The following is a 20,709-nucleotide window of genomic DNA, read 5'->3' as shown; positions in this document are numbered from 1 at the left end:
ACGGTATGTTAGTCAAGGTCTTTTTAGAGGTCTGGTCAGCAGACCAGCATTTGAGCCAAAAGACCCGCCCAGGGACAACTGCCGAAATGGAGAGCCGAGCCACTAGGGGAGCCGCATCCAAAGAGGCATCACAGAAAAACTGCAGCTCCCGGACCAGCTGGTCCGCCAGCTCAGCAAAGGTGGAGGGGAGCTGGTCTCCCTCCAGGTTACGGCATAAAAGCTTAGCCCACTCGGTCAGAGTTTGTGACACAAGGGCAATGGTGAATACCGGCCTCAGTGCTGAACCAGCCAGAGTATACATATTGCAGGCCAGAGCCTCCGCCTTCCTGGCAGTCGGATCCTTAAAAGCCGGGGACTCTTCAACTGGAATCATGGTTGCCTTTTTCCATCTGGAAAACAGACAGTCCACCACCAGTGGAACAGTCCACTTCTTAATAAGGGACTCCTTATAGAGGTAAGGCCTAGGAAATTGCTTAGGGGCCCCAAGGGTACGCTTTGGTCGTCCCCACTCTTTAGCGACAATTTTGTCAAAATAGGCGGGGAAAGGAAACACCTTCGCCGCTCTGGATGGCTTGTGAGTGCCAAAGGGAACCTGCGCCTCCGTCGCAGCTGGAACTGCGTCCTCCATCTTTAAGGTCTCACACACAGATACAATCAGTGCGTCCACCAGCGCCTTTTTCGTGCGCGGTTGCAGATGTGGAGGAATCATTCTCACTATCAGAGGATTCCGGGCGCGTGGTTGCAGACCCAGCAGGGTGACCCATGTCCGCGGCAGCCAAATCAGATTCAGGATCTGATGAGACGGAGGAGGCAGGGGAAGGTGGGTGGCACTTTTCGCTAGCCCATTGCCCGAAAGCCACCTCCATCTGGGACACAAAGGACTTCAGGACCGCTATCAGTGCATCGATGGATGGTTTGGACCCTGAGAGCCCTGTAGCCTCAGAGAGAGTATCAGGTGGGGAGATGTGCTCCAAAAACTCCATGAGTCACCAGGTGGACTTCACAAAAAAGGTGTAAAACACTGCAAGATACAACCCCCACTGGGCTGGCAGCACCACCCGGTCGCCAGGCACAAAGCACCAAGCAATCCTAAGCAGAGAGGGAGAAAACCCCACCAGACTCACCACCCGGCAGAAACGGGCACCTGCAGCCACCAGGATAATCTGCACTGCACGTGCGGCGATCAGGAAGTAAAAAGATCCAGGAGTCGGCACCAGGAGAAGAGGAGGGACTCCCACCACCGGAATCGCCACCCACAGGGCTCCAATGTCCAATGTCAATGCCAGAGAGATTTGCAGAATCAAGTGAGCGGACAGGGCAGGCTAAAAAAAGGCTTTTTTTTTTTTTTTTTACACAGGGTAGGCAGAAGGGGAGAGGGAACATTTTTTAAGTAACTTGCATGCAGATTTTATCTCCCAAGTACAATGCTTTACATTTTTAATAGCTGCCCACCCCTCTATTACAACAAGGTCTTCTTGTAAAGTTGTTATATCCTTTTGCTACTTTATTTCCCTGCTTAGGTTTGTATCATCAGTAAGCACTGAGATTGAACTATTTATTTCAACCTGTATACCATTTATGAACAAGGTAAACAGAATTGGTCCCAGGACAGAGCCTGGTGCTGCTTGGACCTTGAAGAAGAGGACATACCCCAAAAGCGTGTCCTAAACATTGTATGTTAATTCAAATAAAAAAATATCATGGACAGTACTCAATTGTTTCTGTCGCAAGTCCACTAATATGTCTACAATCACCTCAAGAAAATGCATAGCAATCTATGGGTGGTGCCCATGCCTGTTCACAACGCAACAGGACAGTCACTCAGCATAGGACCTGGAAACTAGCCATGATCACTGTACTAGAGGTGTCTACTACAGTAATTTCCAGCTTCTAGAAGGATCCTACAGGTATAGCACATGCACACATTGGTCCAAGTTGGACCAATGAAACTATGTAAAAGATCCAAACTTGGAATTCCTATACACCAGTAAAATTTAGTTTGATTGTTCAATCAAATTGCTAATAGTGTGGTCAAACTGACATTCTTGTTTGATTGTAGTAGTGAGAAACTTCAAAGGAGCAGCATGGAATTTTTTTCTTAAACTTCTAACTGTGAATGTGTTTTTTGTAAAAATCATATACAGTGGGGTATAGAAAAGAGTCACCCCCTTTAAAATAAAAAAATGTTGTAGCGTTGCAGCCTGAAATGAAAACAGACAGTTTTTGTTGTATCCAGCTGTATTTACTCCATCCAAGCGAGAGATATAACACCAACATGTCAGAAAAAAATTCAAAAACAGAATCAATGAGTTGGAAAAAGGATCACCCCCCCTGTAACACCTTTTGCTTTAATTACAGCCTTTAGTCGGTTGCGATATGTCTTCACTACCTTTGCACGTCCAGACTTTGCAATATTTGCCCATTCTTCTTTGCAGAACTGCTCAAGTTCAGTTAAATTTGATGGTGACCGTTTGTGGACTGCAGCCTTCAAGTTATTCCATAGATTTTCAATGGGGTTTAAGTCTCGGCTCTGACTAGGCCATGCAAGTACATTCATCATTTTCTCATTTTTGCTGTGTGCTTTGGGTCATTGTCATGTTGGAAGGTAAACCTTCTTCCCATTGACAACTTTCTGGCAGAGGGCAGCAAACTTTTCTCAAGAATTTGATGGTATTTTGCCCCCATACATTTTTCCTTCTATCCTGACAAGTGCTCCAGTCCCTGCTGCAGAGAAACACCCCATAACCAGATATTACCGCCTCCTGCTTTACTGTAGGAATGGTGTTATTTGAATGGTGAGCTGTATTGGATTTCCGCCAGATATATCATTTGATGTTGAGGCCAAAAAATTTAATTTTAGACTCATCTGTCTAGAACACCTTTTCCATGTATCCTCAGAATCTTCATGGTGCGTTTTGGCAAAGCTCAGTCGTGACTGCTTGTGGCCTTTCTTGAGGAGTGGCTTTTTTCTAAAGTTTGTAAAATTGTTGTCACATGCACACAATAATAAAAACAGAAACTGACCAGCGCTATGGAGTGGGTAGGCAAAATTATATATATATTCAGGTGTAAGCTGCCACAAACCTTCACCTGTGAACAGGGGTACAAATGTTAAAAAAAGGAAAGAGAAGTTTGTATAAGGCGCCTGTTGATCACAATTTAAATTGTTTCCCCCATAAAACATTTTACATTACATTATACACTATCACTTAACCACTCACTCATAACATATGTTCATTAATACGGTTTCCACTGGCACTTAACACTGCGACTAGTAAATAAAATTTATGACACAGTGTACACTTTTGTTTATTTATTGAGCATTTATTATACTGTTTTGCACTGAGCACTTTATTCTTTATTTAGGTGCTCCTCAGCCCGCCAATTAGTTCTTTTTGGCACAAGCACTTTATTCATCACCGACAGATTGTTTATTTATTTATTATATGGTTTGATGTTTTATGGGGGAAATTATTTAAATTGTGATCAACAGGTAGCGCCTTATACAAACTTCTCTTTCCTTTTTTTAACATGCACACAATGACCACTCTTTGTCAGAAATTCCTGTAACTGCTTCAGAGTTGCTGTAGGCCTCTTGGTAGCCTCTCTGACCAGTTTTCCTCCACCCAGTTTGGAGCGACATCCTGATCCTGGGAGCATCTGTGTTGTACCAAATACCTTCCACTTTTTAATAATAGACTTCACTGTGTTTTTACGCATTGATAAAGCCTTTGCATTTTTTTGTATCCATCTCCTCATTTGTGCCTGTCCACAACTTTATCCTGGAGATCTTTTGTCAGTGCCTTGCCACCCACAGTTGATCGTTTGCTTCAGCTGCACTACCAGGGACTGAAGTGCTCCAGGAAAGCTCTTTTCATGTCGAACTAATTAAAATGACCACAGCTGATCACAATTGAAAGTCAAATGGCTTTGTGTGCCATTGAGAAGGTGATTACCTGCACATGATTGAGTTTACAAGTCACTTTTAGGAGGGGGGTGATCCTTTTTCCAACTCAGTGGTTCTGTTTTTGAATTTTTATTTTTTTTCTCATATGTTGGTGTTATATCTTTCGCTTGTGTGTTTTAAGTTGCAAGTAAATACAGCTGGATACAACAAAAACTGTGCGTCTTCAATTCAGGCTGCAAAGCAACATGTGATTATTTTAAAGGGGGGGGGGGGGAATTCTTATTCATACGCACTGTACAATTTTTCAGGACAAGCTTTAGGGGGGTTTGTCCCCTTCTTCAAGTTCCAAGCAGCACTGTAAAATATTTCTTGAACAAAATTCTAAATGTGAATGTGGTTTTTGTAAAAATCATATAGTACATTGTAATGAAACCTTTTTAACACATCTGGGATTCTATTCAAATAGCAGGTCTGGATGACATTTTAAGAGCTTTTGAACAAAATGTGTTGGCAATAAAGGTTGTTCTGATGAATGCTTTTGCTACAAAAGCGTGTAGCGCCAGTTTTATATTTTAAAAGCCCCCCTTTAAATCAGGGTAATGGGCGTCAGTTTATTTTGCACACTGAGCAGAGCACAGCTGATGTGGTCAATTAACCTACAGTGTTTTTAAAAACTGATATCAAATTCCCTGGAATAGATTATGTTAAACTATTGTGATAAAGTAATGGAGCAAAGTGCTGACAGGCTGGAGCAGAGGTTTCCGTCATCCTGTCCACAAACAGCTCTGCTATGCAGTTTCTGCCTTAATTATTGGTAGCAATCTATGCAGCGGATACCGGGAAACAGCCGTGCAATCTTTCCTGCAAAATTGCAGCAATAACTTCTTCCGATACCGTCACCTCTTCTAACAGCTAATAGATTCATATAATTCACTAGTGACAGAAAAGTATGAACTGAACTGTGTAAAATACTGTATATGGGATACAGTTCATGTTAAATGCAACAATATTTGGGGAGTTTAAGATGGTTTGCACTTAAACGTTATTATGGTTTTACATAGGTATGGGGAATCTGGTTTATGCCATGATATTTTAAATACAATACAATAATGTGTCAGAATTTCCACACTGAAATAAATGTAAAATAAGTAAACCAAAGCTATAAGATAGTGTAGATGCAAATCAATGGGCCCCAGTGCAAAGTTTGACCTGTACTTATCCCTTTGCTGACAAAAAGTGAAGTTTAGCTTATGACAGAGAAAGTCACCTAAGTTTAAATGCATTTTGTAGAGATGAGATTTGGGTTTGGTTCGAATGTGGGTTCAAACCAACCCAGTCTTTTTGGGACCTTTTGAACTAATGTGGACATTTGTCTGGGGATCCTGGGTGATATAATTGACCTAAGTCGTATCAGCGGGGAGCCTTGATAGTTTCAAAAAACTATTGGATGGACACCTTAAAGACCACAACATACAGGGGTATACAATGTACGGTTAAAAGCAAACACACACACACATCTTAGGTTGAACTGGATGGACTTGTGTCTTTTTTCAGCCTCACTAACTATGTAACTATGTAACTAATATAGTCATGACAATATTTGGCCAATGATGTCCCCCAGGATTTCTGGGGCTGTGTTTACATTACTGCAGTGGCAGGGATCTGTCATTTAGCAAAGGGAGTGCAACATTTAGGCATCACTAGGCATTGGCTTATGGTGACTGATAAGAGATGTACATCACCAGACATCTTGATCGATGTGAATTTACATTGGAGGGGACTTTACAAACATGTTACTGTAATTTTTTGTGCAATGCATTTAACCACTTCAATACAGGGTACTTTCACCCCGTTCCTGCCCAGGCGAATTTTCAGTTTTTAGCGTTGTTGCATTTTGAATGACAATTGCGCGGTCATGCAACACTGTACCTAAACCAAATTTACGTAACTTTTCCTCCACAAATAGAGCTTTCTTTTGGTGGTATTTGATCACTACAAGGTTTTTTCTTTTTATCTATACAAATAAAAAGTTTGAAAAATAAAAAGTTTTTTGTTTATGTTATAACATTTTGTAAATAGATACGTTTTTTCCTGCACTGATGAGGCCGCACTGACTGACACTGATGAGGAGGCACTGATGGGGTGACACTAATATGCACTGATAGGTAGCACCGATATGCAGCATTGGTGGGCACTGATGGGCACTAATAGGCGGCGCTGATAGGTGGCACTGATGGGCGGCACTTATAGTTGGCAATGATGGGCACTGGTGGGTGGCACTGATAGATGGCAATCATGGGCAGCTCTGATGAGGAGGGCCCTGAAAGGGTCCTTGAGCCTTGATTGGCATCCCTGGTGGCCATGGGTGGACATCCCTGGTGGCTCTAGTGGTACCCCCCAAGGGTTTGCACTGGTAATCAATACTCTGATTACCAGCATAGACCCCCCCCCTGTAAGGAGAGCCGCCGATTGGCTCTCCTCTTCTCGTGCCTTTTAGGCACAAACTGAGGAAAGCCGATCAATGGCACTTCCTATATACTATGTGACCAGCTGTGATTGGACACAGCTGATCACATGGTAAAGAGCCTACGTCATTGGGCTCTTTACCGGGATCGGAGATGCGGTGAGTCTGAGTGACACACCGCACCACCCATCGCCGCTCATATGACGGGCGGGAAGTGGTTAAAGTACATTTTCTATAGTGTTTAACCACTTCCGGACCGCCTGCCGCATATGTACTACGGCAGGGCAGCCTGGCTGCACAAAATCCCGTACATGTACTTGATTTTGTGCAGACGATGTCGGGGGCAAGCGCGCGCCGCCGGAGCTCAGCTCCCGCTGTGATTGGACTGGCTAAGCTGAAACACAGATCTCTCATTTTCTATAGTGCATCCATTGCCCCTACAGTTAAGAAAGCACTCCCTAGGAGCACACCTAGCCCCTTGATCACCCCTGGTGCTAACCCCTTCCCTGCCAGTGTAATTTAGACAGTAACAGAGCATTTTCTTTTAGCATTGATCACTGTATTGCTGTCACTGGTCCCCAAAAAGTGTCACTTGTCAGATTTGTCCGCCGCAATGTTGCAGACCTGCTAAAAATCGCTGATTGCCGCCATTACTAGTACAAACAATAGAAGAAAAAAAAGTCCATAAATCTATCCCATAGTATGAAGACGCTTTTGCGCAAACCAATCAATATACACTTATTAGGATTTTTTTTTTACCAAAGAAATTTAGCAAAATACATATTGGCCTAAATTGATAAAAAAATTAGATTTTTTTTATTTGGATATGTTTTATAGCAGAAAGTAAAAAATATTATTTTTTTTTTTTTTTTCAAAATTGTGGTTCTTTTTTTTGTTTATAGCGCAAAAAACAAAAAAAAAAAAAAAAAAAAAGGAGGTGATCAAATATCACCAAAAGAAAGCTCTATTAGTGGGGGGAAAAATGACATCAAGTTTATTTGGGTACAATTTTGCAAGACCGCGCAATTGTTAGTTAAAGCAACGAAGTGCCGTATTGCAAAAAAATGAGAGCTTTCATTTGGTGGTATTTGATCACCTGTGCGATTTTTATTTTTTTAAGCTATAAACAAAAAAAGAGCGACAATTCTGAAAAAAAAAAATATATATTTTTTTTAACTTTCTGCTACATAACATTCTCAAAAAAAAAAAAAAAAAAATTAAAAATCAAAACTTTTAACATTTTAGGCCAATTTGTTTTCTGCTACATATTTTTGGTAAAAAAAAATAAGTGTAATAAGCGTATTTTGATTGGTTTGTGCAAAAGTTATTGCGTCTACTAACTACGGAAAAGATTTTTTATTGTTTTTTTTTTTTAACTAGTAATGGCGGTGATCTGCGATTTTTAGCGGGACTGCGACATTGCGGCAGACAGATTGGACCCCTAACTGACATTTTTGACACTTTTGGGGGTACCAGTGACATTACTACAGTAATCAGTGCAAAAAAAACTGAATTTTTGTAAAATCTTACCGTAAAATTCCTTTCTCTGAGTCCTCCGACAGTCGCCGCCCCCTTCCAAGTCCTCACCAATGGGTATTGACCTTTGCTCCGTAGGAGTAGCTAGGCAACAAGAATTGTTAATACAAAAGCTTTTAGCATAGACACACCCCTAGGGGCTGTCCCCTCAGTCAATACCTCCCTGCACCAGCATTCCCAACTCAGTTTGGTAGCATAGCAGTAAGAGTACACAAAAACCCCATAAGAGGGGCGGGGGGCGGCAACTGTCGGAGGACTCAGAGAAAGGAATTTTACGGTAAGATTTTACAAAAATTCCGTTTTCTTTTACGTCCTCCGACAGTCGCCGCCCCCTTCCAAGTCCTCACCAATGGGACGTCCCAAAGCAGTGTAGACATGAGGGGTGGGAGACGCAACCGTAGAAAGGCAACGCAGTACCCACATCAGAAAAAGGAACCTTACCACAGTAAGAGAACCAACTGGGCAACAGGAAAACGTGCTCAACAGGAGCAACAACCCAGGAAAACAAGTAACCCAGGGGTAAAACACCCCAATAACCAAGGGCCACCAAAAACAAGGGTCCCTAAGAAACTGCCGCACTGAGAACTTTACGGCCAAAGGAGGCATCAGCCGATGCCTGAACATCCACCTTATAGAATTTTGAGAAGGTGCGAACGGACGACCAAGTCGCCGCCTTACACACCTGGGCCACAGAAGCCTGATGACGGTAAGCCCAAGACGTACTCAAAGATCTGGTAGAGTGCGCCTTCACAGGGAAGGGGGGAACCTTCCCCTTCAAGGCATAGGCTTGCTCAATGATCTGTCTGATCCATTTGGCGATGGTCGCAGCCGACGCCGCCATGCCCTTCCGAGGTCCCTCAGGAAGGACAAAGAGGGAATCCGACTTGCGAAAAGACTTAGTGGACGACAGGTAAACCCTGATCGCCCGGACAACATCCAAGGAATGCAAGGCAACCTCCTTCGGATGCTTAGGCTTCGCGCAGAGCGAAGGCAAGACAATGTCTTCATTTAGGTGAAATACCGAGATCCTTTTCGGAAGAAAAGATGGGTTAGGTCGCAGGACCACCTTATCCTTGTGGATCACCAGGTAGGGAGAGTTGCAGGACAAAGCCGCCATCTCCGACACCCTGCGAGCCGAAGTGATCGCCACCAAAAAGGCAACCTTCTTGGACAACAGAGACAACGAGATCTCCCTGATCTTTTCAAAGGGAGCCTGTTGCAACACGGACAGAACTAAGTTCAAGTCCCATGGAGGCAAAGGTTCCCTCCTAGGAGGGGCCAAATGTCGCACCCCCTGAACAAAGGTGCTAACCAATGAATTAGACGCCACAGGGCGTTGAAAGAGAACGGCCAGCGCAGAAATCTGACCCTTAATCGTGGCCAACGCCAAACGCTGGTCCACTCCCGTTTGAAGGAAAGCCAACACTCTCGACACCGAGTATGAGCGAGGGGAATACCCCCTGGACTCACACCAAGCAAAATACGCTTTCCAAGTACGGTAGTAAATTTTCCCCGAAGAGGCTTTTCTAGCCTTGATCAAAGTGGGAATGACCTCAGGGGAGAGACCCCTATCCTTCAGGACCTGGCTTTCAACAGCCAGGCCGTTAAAGCCAGCGACTGTAAAGCAGGATGGAATATCGGCCCTTGAGACAGGAGGTCTCCTCGAAGCGGTAGACGCCACGGAGCGTCGACTGCCAGATTTACGAGGTCAGTGTACCAAGACCGGCGAGGCCAGTCCGGTGCCACCAGAATCACTGTGTGCGGTTCCGAGGCTAACCTGCGAAGAAGCCTGGACAGCAGTTGAATCGGTGGAAAGGCATACATCAGACGATACTGATGCCAGGGCGCCACTAACGCGTCTGAGGCGTCTGCCCGAGGGCCGCGCGTCCTCGCCACGAATGCTTCCACCTTGTTGTTCAGATGAGACGCGAACAGGTCCACATCTGGGGAACCCCACTTCGTGCACAACATCTGGAAGACATCCGGGTGAAGGGACCATTCTCCCTGGTCCAGGGTCTGGCGACTCAGATAATCCGCCTGCCAGTTCTCCACCCCCGGAATGTGAACTGCCATTATCGCCGGGACGTGCGTCTCGGCCCAAGACAGGATGTCGGCTACTTCCCGAGCCGCTCGGGCACTCCTGGTGCCCCCTTGGTGGTTGATGTAGGCCACCGCGGTGGCATTGTCCGTCTGAACCCGAACTGGATGGCCCCGAAGCCGGTCCGTCCATCTCAGATGGCAAAGCTTTATCGCCCACAACTCCAGAATGTTGATCGGTAGGGAGGACTCCTCCCCCGACCAAGTTCCCTGGGCGGACAGAACGCCCAGAACACCACCCCAGCCCGACATACTGGCATCCGTGGTGAGCACCGTCCACGATAATGGACGAAAAGACTTGCCCCCCGACACCGCCGGGGACTGGAGCCACCACAGAAGATCCCTTCTGGTGCTGTGGCTCAACGAAATCCGCAGATCCAGGGATTGCGGCCGCCTGTCCCACTCGGCAAGAATCTCCGCTTGGAGACTCCGCCCGTGACACTGGGCAAAGGGGATCGCCTCGAAGGCCGAGACCATCAAACCTAGACACCACATGCACGTCCGGAGAGACGATTGTCGGTTGTCCCTGAGGGACCTGACCTCGTCCTGAAGAGTCCGAAGCTTGTCTTCCGGTAGAAAAACCTTCGCTTGGACAGAGTCCAGAATCATTCCCAGGTAGGGAAGACGAACCGAAGGACACAGACTTTGACTTCGGAATGTTTATGGTCCAACCAAACTCCTGCAGAGTCCGCACTGGCGTTTGACCGTATCAGGATATCGTCCAGATACCCCAAGACAGCAATGCCCTGTGCTCTCAACAGGGCCAGAACCGGCGCCAGCACCTTGGTAAAAACCCGCGGAGCCGAAGCGCGACCGAAAGGTAACGCCACGAATTGGTAGTGATCCTCCGCAATGGCGAATCGAAGGTACCTCTGGTGACCCTCGAAAATGGGGATGTGTAGGTACGCATCCTTCAGATCGATGGAGGCCATGAATTCCCCCAGACTCAGGGCAGCCACCACTGATCGCAGAGATTCCATGCAGAACTTGCGTACCCGCACAAAGCGGTTCAGAGCTTTTAGGTCCAGAATCGGACGCACTTTGCCCTCCTTTCTGGGCACAGTGAACAGATTGGAGTAAAACCCCCGAAATCTATCCCGATGAGGTACCGGAACCACCACCCCCTGGGCCCGCAGGTCCCGCACCGCCAGGTGCAGATCCTGCAAGCGCTCCGGAGACAGCTGAAGATTTGAGGGAAAAAATCTGCCCGCCGGCCGAGAGAGAAATTCGATCTTGTAACCAGATCAAACGATTTCCTGAACCCATCTGTCCCGAACGCGGGTCAGCCAAGGTTGTAGGAAACCGCGCAGACGTTCCCCCACCCCAGAAACGGGTGAGGGCGCCCCTTCAGGCGGAAGTGGTATGGGAAGTTGAACCGGACTGGCCGGACTTCTGCTTCCCCGCCCACGGCTTCTTCTGGGAGCCTTGGCCTTTGAAGGGCTTGCCCTTGGACTGTGACCGAAAGGCACGAAAGGACCCCTGAGAGGGCCTAGACGAGGAATTCCGTTTACCACGGAAGGACTTATGCTTGTGGGACTGGGGCAGGAGAGTACTCTTGCCCCCCGTAACCCCTTTTATCAGAGTATCCAAAGCCTCGCCAAAAAGGCGAGATCCCGCGTAGAGAAAATCCGCCAGTGTCTTGCGAGAAGATTGGTCGACCGACCAATTCTTCAGCCAAATCAGACGACGGTTCAGTATCGCCACGCTGGACAGGCGCGCAGCCAAGGGAGCTAAATTCAAGTCCGCATCGCACAAGTACATGACACCCTGATGGATCTGGTCCACCATAGCCAACGTGGTAGGTGAAGCTGAATCAGCCACCAAGGTGCGCCTAAGCATCTTCGTCCAATCTGCAACAGCCTGTGCCGCCATAATGGAAGCAAAAATAGGCTTAAGCATAGAACCAGCCACCATATAGGCATGACGGGCAAGAGACTCCATTCTCCTGTCCGTAGGGTCCCGGAAAACCGGGGTATCCTCAGAAAGCACCGCAGTAGCCTTGTTCAAAATGGCCACCGCGTGATCCACCTGAGGCGCCACACACCAACGCTCGTCGGTGGAGGGCGCAAACGGATAAAGCAGTTTAAACTTATTTGGCACAGTAAAGGGCTTCTTTAAATTGCGCCACTGTTCATTAACCGTATGGTGAAATTCAGCAGGACAGGGAAAAACCTGCGCTGATTTGCGAGTCCTCTGCGTTCCAAAAGAGGACACCCTAGCAGGAGGAGTAGGCTCATCCTCCAGGTGCAAGGTATCTTTTATGGAAGCAATCAGCTCATTCATGAGTGCAAGCTCTTCAGGCTAGCCAGGGGGAGAAACATCAACCCCCTCCACCTCTGCCTCCCCCTCGGACCCCAGAAGGTCCAAAGATGAGCGGGACCCCGAGAAGGGTACGCCAGCCACAGCAGCCACATTGCCCTCTGAATCAGAGGAAACGGACACCCTGGCCCTTTTTGCAGATCGTTCAGCCATCAGCATCTGCACCTGAGACACTAAAGAAGCCACTACAGCGGTCAGATCGGCCCCCTCGGGGGGTGCAGCAGCCCCCTGGTCCCCCACCAGGGCGGGGGGAAACTTGCTATCCTGAGAATCCATGCCCCGGTACAGAAAAGCAATAAAGGTACTGGCCCTTTAATACCACAGCGAGCGCAGCCCACCGCACACTACTGTATGCACCGACCCCGCAGGGGTAGATAACACTGAGCAAGGAATGACAGGACAAGAAGGTAAAAACCTGGAGAGAGCACAACAGACTGCTGCCACCGATCGCTGTTCCCAGAGAAAGAGGAAGTGATGCAATGCTGGCTGACTGATATAGCCTATGAAGGCTCCGGCAAAATGGCCGCTCAGCTGGGGGGGAAGGCTACAGTAAAATGGCGCCGACATGTGCTCTGACGAGCACCGCCCGCCAAAATGGCGGCGAATGGCGCCAAAATACGGCGCTGCACAGGGACAGGGCCGGTCACAGCATTCAGGCATAGAAAAATGGCGGATCGCCGCAGCGACCGCCGCACACACACATGTCTGCACACAAAACTGCACCCAGAGCATAACTCACAGCAGAGCAGGATGGCCCCCCCTCACAGCCCACAGGCAGTGCAGCCACACAGGGATCTGACAGGGAGCCCGCAGTTACACAGACATGGGGGGTACTACACAGCCACAGACTGACACCCACACAGAAGGTCCCCACACAGAAGGTGCTTACCGTACCAGATGGCGTGGGGAGCCGTCTCCAGCGGCAAACCGCTATCAAGTCAGACAGGGAGTGCCGCAGCCAGGACGCTTGTGGACCGCAGCCATAGACCGCAGCATGGCGTCCAGTGAGGTAGCCACCTCACAGGCAGCATCCCTGCAGCGAACAGGGATGGGTCGTTCAATGTGCCAGGGCAAACCTAAGCTGAACGCTCGATGGCAGGCTGGGGATCCATCTGGCTCTCAGCCCTGGGATCCAGGGCGGCCAGTCCGAGACCCAGCTCCGCATGACGATTCTTCATTTGAAGATCCCTAAACTAAGGCTGACAAAATAACATCTAGTAAAGAAAAGAGAAAATATACTTGAAATAAAATCAAATAAAGGGTAGAAGGCTGAGACTGAGCCCCAGCACAGGAAAGCCAGCTACTCCTAAGCTAGGCAAGATCAAACTGAGTTGGGAATGCTGGTGCAGTGAGATGTATTGACTGAGGGGACAACCCCTAGGGGTGTGTCTATGCTAAAAGCTTTTGTATTAACAATTCTTGTTGCCTAGCTACTCCTACGGAGCAAAGGTCAATACCCATTGGTGAGGACTTGGAAGGGGGCGGCGACTGTCGGAGGACGTAAGAGAAAATGCACTGTTACTGTAATAATGACACTGGCAGGGAAGGGGTTAATCTTGTGGATGATCAAGGGGTTAAATGTGAGCCTAGGGGAGTGATTCTAACTGCGGGGGGGTGGCTTCTGAAATGACCATAGAGACACGTGATCCTATATAGAAGGATCACATGGGCTATATGATCATTCCAGGGAGAACAGTCAGCTGTGTTTATAACAGCTGACATTTCTTCTCTCTCAGCGGGGAACGATCGCGGGTGTCAGGGGGCAATCAGGGCCACCTGACCCATGCATCGACTTCCACCGCCCCCTAGCTTCCCGCGCGTGACCGACGTGGGTCTACGTCGGTTTGCACAGAAGAGCCACCCTACCGCAGTAAAAAGGCGGCGGGTGGTCGGAAAGCGGTTAAAGAGGATGTAAACCCTCCTCTGCAAGTTGTACCTATAGGTAAGCCTATGATAAGGCTTACCTATAGGTACTGTAAATATCTCCTAAACATGTACCGTTTAGGAGATATTTACCTTACATGCAGCCAGTGATGTCACTGGTGCATGCGCTCTGAAGGAACGGCCGCTGGTGCAGTTCCTTCAGAGCCCCGTGCCATGACTGTTGGCTCCTGCGCGCGTGCGCAGGAGTGACGTCACAGCGGCTCCGGCCAATCAGATGGCCGGATGCCGCGATCCCGGAAGACGGGCGACTGAACATGTCGCCCGTCATAGAGGTAAGCGGGCGGCACGGCGGGGGCTCGTTCTAAGGTAAGTATTTCATAATGAACTAGTATGCGATGCATACTAGCTCATTATGTTTCTTTTGCAGGGTGAAAAAAAAATAAAAATCGGGTTTACAACCTCTTTAAACGGACCCATGTATTGACCAGGTGCATACCTTGATGCTAAGGCTGTGAACATAAATAATTACACACCAGGGTCTTTCTTTTGTCTCATAGTTGTCCCTTACTGCTTACTGCCCCACAATACTTCTTCTGTTTAACAGCACAGGTTGTTTTAAAGATACCAAGTCAATTAATCACTGCCAGCCGCCTGTCTAAATAATTGGCAGTCTGAAATATGAGTCAGCTTGACATACAGAGCGGTACTTATGTCTAGGCCTCTAGGGTGATATGCGCTTTGAGATGTATGTGGAAACGTACTCTGTGTTCCAGGCGTACCTGCCTAAACATGAGTGCTGCTTGGAATAGAGTCCAGCTGCCATGTATTTCAGCCTGTCATAGATTTTGACCGGGAGCTGGCAGCGGGACACAATGCACCTGTGCTTCCCAGCCGCCCCCAAATGCTGGGATTTGATGGAAAAGAATATGTTTATTGTTCATATGCTGGCCGCAGATGCACTTTAATTCTCTAATTCACATTGATGAGATTATTTATAAAAAAAATGTATCTAATATAAAACCATATATTAATTTCCACTTTGTATTTCAATTATTTGTAGCCTATTCCTAATACTCTGAATGATCTTGAAGTTTGTAAACTTACTTTGCTCACGCATTCATTTCCTTGGATTCTGTGACATGTATTTACTATGTCCTGTGGGTAGGCACTGTGTTCCAAAAATTTCAGAGCCTGCATTTCAGGAGGCGGAGTCAGGACAGGAACCAATGCTTGCAGGCAGCAAGGTACCAAGGGTGATTACGGTAATCCTTAGAAATTGAAAGTAAACAGCAGAGGAGAAGTTGCAAATAATGCAGGGAATCCAGGAAGTTGTGGAAAGAGGCGGCCAGCAGATAAGCAGAACACACAACATGAAAGGAGATTTTTAAACGTGTTTATATTGGACTGTCAAATATAACTACTGTTTGTATTGGTATTTCAATGTTGATGTTATAAAATGAAAGTAGATGCTGTGATCATAGAACTCCTTTAAAGAACTTTAAGCTGAAGGGCTCCATTTCCAGTATAAAGACCGCTTCATGGTTTCATGCTCAGCTAATTCACCATAAATTCTACCAGATAATGACAGTGTCTGCTGACCCGAAGAACTATTTCATGTCCAATATTTGCATTCAGTGTTCACTGAAATGGGTTTGTGGTGGTAAGCGATATTTAGAAATGCAGCCCCACCAACCCCTTCCCAGGGTAATTTTTTTTGTAATAAAGGATATTTGCACTTAAAAAAAAAAAAATGTATGCACGTGATTTTTCAGGAAAAGAATTTTGCATTTTATTCTCGTCTGCAAAACATTGCACCGGCAATCAGTGGATTGGATTATGGAAACAATGTCAGGCTTCTGCACACTTCCAGCTTTCTGCCAGTATCAGCTTATGGGCTTTCAGTTAGAAAGCTGGAGAAATAACGAATGGACTATGAGCATGACGATCACAGTCCACTGAAAACTACAAGTCTGTCTGCCACAGTAGCAACGAATGACTCGGCTGTGTGGGAAAGGATTTAAAATCTGACAGAGGCCGCAGGGGAGAGGATCCCCTGACCACTGTCGTGGGGGGGGACCAAGAGGGTCCCCTGCTTAACTGCTTAGGAACATCTTGCATGTTCCTAAAATAAAGCTTAGCCTTTAAATGATTTTACTTTTAATGATGATATATAATAGATTTTAAAAAAGCAACATTTTCTGTTCTTTATGACAACCAATCAAATCCTTCCATTTGTTTTCCAACATTAATTTAACATTTTCTGCATACAGTACATTTACCTTTGGTCCTTGTGAGAAACTGGGGTGAAGGAAACTTCTTCTAGATCTGAATCATTGTCTTCAATTTCCTGGAAAAAGGGATATTATTATTTGGGAAGTTATTGATGGGATATTTCTCAACTCGGGACTTGGATTAAAACAAAAAATTTAGAACTTCTCTGGGACCTTTGATTAAAAAAAAAATATATATATAATTTTTTTTTTTAATCAAAGGTCCAAGAGAATAAAATGGAGGGTGTTGTAATTTTTTATGTCACGGTATTTGTGCAGCGGTTTTTCAATGCAATTTTTACACTTTTTTAGTAAACATAAACACAATACCACTATTTTTGTAAAATATAAAAAGATGATGATGCACCAAGTAAATAGATACCAAACATGTCACGCTTTAAAACTGCGCACGCTCATGCCATAGCGACAAACTATGGTACTTTCAATTATCCATAGCTGACCCTTTAAAAGCCTTTGCAGGTTACCAGTTTAGATTTACACAGGTCAGAGGCGTAACTAGAACCTTCAGGGCCCTGATGCAAGAAACCATGAAGGGCCCCCCAGACCCCTGGCCGGGGCCCTTACCTTCAAGCCCAGGGCTCTTCCCACTAATCCTGGGGCTCTTTACACTCGTTGCATGGCCTTTTATTACGGTCCCGCAGCAGGATTCTTTCACAAGTTCTGCAGTGGGCCCCCTTCCTGCAATCTTGGGGCCTCCCCACAGTGGTGCAATGCCAGGGTCCGGTTGCAAGTGTGACCTTTGCGATCCTGGAAGTTCACCCACTGGTTTGCTACTGGGCCCCCTGGAGCATGGGGCCCGGTAGCGATTGCAACCCCTGCAACCCCTGTAGTTACGCCCCTGACACAGGTGGTCTGGTGCTAGAATTATTGCCCTAACTTGCTGTGATACCTGTGTTTACATATCCGTGCGGGACCAACGTGTGGGCTCGCCACTGCGTGTGAGCATGGGGTGATGGGGGCGCTTTACATTTTTTTATTATTTATTTTTACAGTGTTTTTTTTTTTTTTATCTATTGATCACTTTTATTGCTGCCAAAAGGAATGTAAACATCCCTTTTGACAGCAATAGCAATGACAGGTACTGTTTATGGAAAGATGGGGGGTCTATTAGACACTCCATCTCTCTCCTTTCTGCTCCAATGCAGCCGGTCAGACACAGATTGGTCTGGCTATGCAGCCAGTAAACAAAGAGCCGGAACCAGAAGTGACAAAATAGTTAGCACTTCCAGGTTCTGTCACACAGTGGGAGGAACCGCTTCAGTTCCTCTTACTGTAAGGCTGGACTTGATGTAGCCGTCCGCATCGTTACTGGTCTTACCGATTGCTCAGGTAATGGCGGGGGTGGGACCCCCTTCCGCCATCTGTAAAAGTATTCCAACTGCTGCCCACCCAGCCACTCAGAGTACTTTTACATTGAAAGAGAATTGCTGCGGCCAAAAAAATTATACCATGATCCTGGTATAACCGCTTCCCTACAATGACGCATATATTCTGTGGCCGGTAGGCAAGCAATTTAAAAGCTTTACCTGTTAATGCAATGTCAAAAGTAATTTTTATTCAAAAATCTGCAACTTTCATTAAAATATTATCTGGTCTTTCAGGCACTTCCTGTTATAGGGAGACAACGTTCAGTCCCTGTCCCTCAAATCTGCGCTTGCATTGTCACCCTGGCACAGTGTCTGTTACAGCACACATTACACAGACATGGACCACTGCTGTCACCAACAGGAAAGATGCCCTGAGAAATATGTGTATGTAGGGGGTGCGCTGATAGATGGTTAAAGCTGCTCCCAGTATTCAGTGCCTAGTAAATATGTGTGAAAATATATATATTGAATGGTGCGCTAAAACAATAGATGAATGACAAAAATCAATTGATATATAACATAAGAGTGAAACTGAATAATTTCACAAATAGGTGACAAAGGTGAATATTTCTTGTGTTCAAATTAACATAAAAAAAAAGTTTATAAATGTCCATGAAAAGGTAATGACTCAAACTTCTGAAAAGTGAAAACAAAGTGCTTTCCAAATCCGATGTGAAAGCCCACCACCTGGCGAAATTCCTCAGACGGAAAAGATATTTTGTTTCTCAGATGTATGGATCTGACGATCGCTCTCCAACATATGACTGGAGGTCAGGAAAACGTCATATGTCTGAGAAACAATTGCTTGATAGTGTTCCTTGGGTGAATAGCAAGCGCTGTTTGCAGTCTGGTAAGAGGCTTATTTGGGGGTTTTCACAAGGAGTTTTGAAGTACTGTGGGATTGTCTTCAGTTTATTTGCAATATTTTGGCACCTTATCTTTTCCGTCTGGTAAGGAGGAATTTCACCAGGTGGTGGGCTTTCACATTGGATTTGGAAAGCACTTTGTTTTCACTTTTCAGAAGTTTGAGTCATCACCTGTTTATGGACATTTATGAACTTTTTTTGATGTTAATTTGAACACAAGAAATATTCGCCTTTGTCACCTATTTGTGAAGATATTCAATTTCACTCTTATGTTACATATCTGTAGTGTTAAATCCCAAAGTCACGCCCTGACTATAGAAATAACTCTGCGCTCAAGGAGGATACAGCTACTAGCTGATAAAGAATAAATAGGTGCTGCTACTTAAACAAATAACGGAAATATTTGATATAAAACATATAAACGAATAATAGTAGCGCAAGATCCAATCTAAAATTGTCTCAACAGGACTGAAAGACAAAGGTGACCAGTGAGCAGTGTGTAGATGTAGCATAAACAGTATAAAACACTAAAATCACTTAAAATCACTTAAAACGTCCCACAGTCCTTTAGGTAAATGTGCAAATAGTCCAATAAACAGCCGGTGAATCGTGCAGTTTAACCATTTTACCACTAGAGCATCTTGCTGTCTTACGTCTGGGCCACTTTTTGCGATTCGGCGCTGTGCGACTTTAACTGACAATTGCGCGGTCATGCGACGCCGTACCCAAACGAAATTTACGTCCTTTTTTTCCCACAAACAGAGCTTTCTTTTGGTGGTGTTTGATCACCTGTGCGATTTTTACTTTTTGCGCTATAAACAAAAAAATGAGCGTTTATTTTGAAAAAATAACAATATTTTTAACATTTTTTTATATGAAATTCCCTCCCAAAAAAGATGTAAAAACCAATTTTTTTAAAAATTTTTGGCCAATTTGTTTTCTGCTACCCATGTTTGGTAAAAAAAATCTGTGATTTTTTTTGCGGGACTGCGACATTGCGGCAGACAGATCGGATCCTTGACTGACATTTTTGACACTTTTGGGGGTACCAGTGACATTACTGCAGTAATCAGTGCTATAAATATGCACTGTTACTGTAAAAATTACACTGGCAGGGAAGGGGTTAATTTTATTGGAGAGGGAGGGGTTAATGTATGCCTGGTGCTTACTGACGTGTGGGGGGGGAGGTGACTGTGTGAGCCAGGGACAGATCGGATGTTCAGCTATGCTGAACACTCCGATCTGTCACTCCCTGTCACTTAGGAGATCCGCCCGCCCTGTTTACACAGGCGGGCGGATCTCCAAACTGGATTACCTGACGATCGGGGCAGAGCAGCGGCGATCGCCGCCGCTCCTCCCCTGGCCCGACTCCCGCTGTGAATGAAAACAGCGGGAGCGCGCCTCCGGCGGCGCGCGAGCGCCGCCTACAGGGGAGGAGTCTAGCGACGTAGGTCTACGTCGCTAGACGATAAGGAGCCACTGTGCCGCAGTAGCAGCACAGTGGCTAGTGGGAAAGTGGTTAACAGGATCACCTATGATTCCACCACCAAGTGTCTGGGATGATAGAAGGAATGGCAACTCACCAGACCCTATTGCTCATTTATTCTCACAAATGAGCAGAGATCGCATTGGTTAACTGGACCAGCAGGAAAACATGAGGCATGTAGCATGTATGATCCACTTTGCCCTGACTCGCTGTCCACTCCTCTTAATAAGCTCCTCACGATCCCCAAAGCATGTAAGGATAAAAGATACCTTCACTAGTGCAATATGTCTCAATAACCTTTATTAATATATAATCAAGTTGCACTCACTTTTGGTAGAATAACAATAGGCACATCAATATAGAAGCGGCGATGAGGAAAAAACAGCCGATACTCCTGAATACTGGCTCCACGCCAGCACAGATAGCTCCGGGATGTTAATCTGCCTAATTCGTGTAGCCGGGTGCGTCGTCTGGTCACGCCCCGACGCATTT

General features: G+C 46.1%; 1 protein-coding gene across 1 annotated transcript in view; it reads right to left on the bottom strand.

Moving 5' to 3' along the window:
* Positions 1-20,709, bottom strand: part of MRE11 (MRE11 homolog, double strand break repair nuclease) — a gene marked incomplete at its 3' end in the record, with an annotated part of 586,107 nt that overhangs the window by 57,906 nt on the left and 507,492 nt on the right. The window contains exon 18 of the mRNA XM_082248202.1: positions 16,487-16,554. Within this exon, the coding sequence (XP_082104328.1) occupies positions 16,487-16,554 (68 nt within the window). The remainder of the gene's footprint in view (positions 1-16,486; positions 16,555-20,709) is intronic.

Source organism: Pelophylax lessonae, assembly GCF_965119305.1.
Source record: "Pelophylax lessonae genome assembly, chromosome: 2".
NCBI classification, from domain to species: domain Eukaryota; kingdom Metazoa; phylum Chordata; class Amphibia; order Anura; family Ranidae; genus Pelophylax; species Pelophylax lessonae.
The sequence above is the reverse complement of the archived record's forward strand: the minus strand, read 5'-3'. Positions and strand labels throughout refer to the sequence as shown.